At 48.8% G+C, this 1,919-nt stretch overlaps 1 protein-coding gene across 1 annotated transcript; it reads right to left on the bottom strand.

Annotated features, from left to right (window-relative positions):
• Positions 1-324: 324 nt before the first annotated feature.
• Positions 325-1,800, bottom strand: KCNA1 (potassium voltage-gated channel, shaker-related subfamily, member 1 (episodic ataxia with myokymia)). Its single transcript, XM_009699992.1, has one exon. The coding sequence runs from the start codon at positions 1,798-1,800 to the stop codon at positions 325-327; it is 1,476 nt and encodes a 491-aa protein (XP_009698294.1).
• Between the last annotated feature and the right edge of the window lie 119 nt (positions 1,801-1,919).

Genomic DNA, 1,919 nt, shown 5'->3' with positions numbered 1-1,919 from the left:
CTTACTTCAAGTTAACTTCATCAAAAAAAAAAAAAAAAAAAAGGGAGATGGGAGAGGAAAAGTTTAGGTCTAGTGTCATACAGCTTAAAACTAAACTAGTTCAAATGGTTATCATTTACCAGCTGGAAAATGTTTTTTAAAAATAAACAAAATCTTATCTTTCATGGATCGTGGAAGCTTCTTTATCGCTGAGCAAAAATTCGCAATGCAACAACGCATTTGCGAGGTAAATAAAGCATTCAAAGACTATCAGTAAAGCATCTACAAAGTGTGACTGTGTCACTAAAGTCTTCAAGCTGTGAGTGGGGATTTTGGTTTTTTTGTTTACACGTCAGTCAGCAGCTTGCTTTTATTAACGCAGTTTTGGTTGGCTACAGTGCAGTTGCCAGTTCTGAGATTAGCCTCTCTAAAATTGTCTATGCTATTATTCATATCCTCTTCGATTTCCATGTACTCAGATTTGCTGATTGTGGAGGAGCTGCGGCGACTGAGATCACTGTCAGATGCTAAATTAGGGGAGCTAACGTGAAGTAACTGAGCCTGTTCTTCCCCTTCTGTTTCTCGGTGGTAGAAGTAGTTGAAGTTGGACACGATGACAGGTACAGGCAGGGCAATTGTCAGCACACCAGCGATGGCACACAAGGAGCCTACGATTTTGCCTCCAATTGTCACAGGGTACATGTCACCATAGCCCACAGTGGTCATGGATACCACCGCCCACCAGAAAGCATCGGGGATACTTGTGAAATGAGACTCAGGTTCTTCAGCCTCAGCAAAATACACCGCACTAGAGAACAAGATCACCCCAATGAAGAGGAAGAAGATTAGTAAACCTAGCTCTCTCATACTTGCTTTGAGGGTCTGTCCCAAAATCTGGAGGCCCTTAGAGTGCCGGGAGAGTTTGAAGATTCGAAAGACTCTTACCAGTCTGATGACTCTCAGGATGGCCAAGGAGGTAGCCTGCTCTCCTTTCTGAGTCCCCTCCCGCTCGGCCATCTCGGTGCCCAGGGTGATGAAGTAAGGGATGATGGCCACAATGTCAATGAAGTTCATGATATTCTTGAAGAATTCAGTCTTGCTGGGGCAGGCGAAGAAGCGCACCACCAGCTCAAAGGAGAACCAGATGATGCACAGGGTCTCCACCACAAAGAAGGGATCTGTGAAGATGTTGGATTTGTAGACCTGGGTGGTGTTGTCGGTGCGATGCACTGTATACTCCTTGTCTTCCTTCAGCTCAGGTAATGTCTCTAGGCAGAAGATCACGATGGAGATGAGGATCACCATGACAGAGACTATTGCGATGACCCTTGCAGGCCCAGAGCTTTCTGGGTATTCAAAGAGGAGCCATACTTGGCGCTGGTACTCCCCCTCTGGCAAGGGTCTCTCCTCATCTTTGATGAAGCCTTCATCTTCCCGGAACTTTTCCATGGCCTCCTCACCCAGCTCATAAAATTTGATCTCCTCAGAGAACATGTCCAACGGCACATTGACCGGCCGGCGAAGCCGCCCCCCGGACTGGTAATAGTAGAGGATGGCATCAAAGCTGGGCCGATTACGGTCAAAGAAGTACTCGTTGCGCAAGGGGTCAAAGTACCGCATGCGCTTCTTGGGGTTGCCCAGTAGAGTGTTGGGAAACTGGGCTAAGGTCTTCAGCTGTGTCTCGAAGCGTAGTCCGGCAATGTTTATCACTACACGCTCACAGCACTCATGGTCATCGTGGGCAGCGGGCTGGTAGCTATCCTGGGGGTGGCCAGGTAGCACGGAAGTCTCATCCATGTTCTCTCCAGCCATCACGGTCATGGTGGCACACGGGAAGGGGGACCCAGGGGCAGGAGAGGAGAAGTGAGGGAGAGGGACTTGAGAAAGGGGGGAGGAGGATGGAGGAGAGCAGAGAGCCCCAGGGCAGTTGGGGAGGGGGG

This window comes from Cariama cristata, unplaced genomic scaffold (genome assembly GCF_000690535.1).
Source record: "Cariama cristata isolate BGI_N322 unplaced genomic scaffold, ASM69053v1 scaffold14705, whole genome shotgun sequence".
In the NCBI taxonomy this organism is placed as follows: domain Eukaryota; kingdom Metazoa; phylum Chordata; class Aves; order Cariamiformes; family Cariamidae; genus Cariama; species Cariama cristata.
The sequence above is the reverse complement of the archived record's forward strand: the minus strand, read 5'-3'. Positions and strand labels throughout refer to the sequence as shown.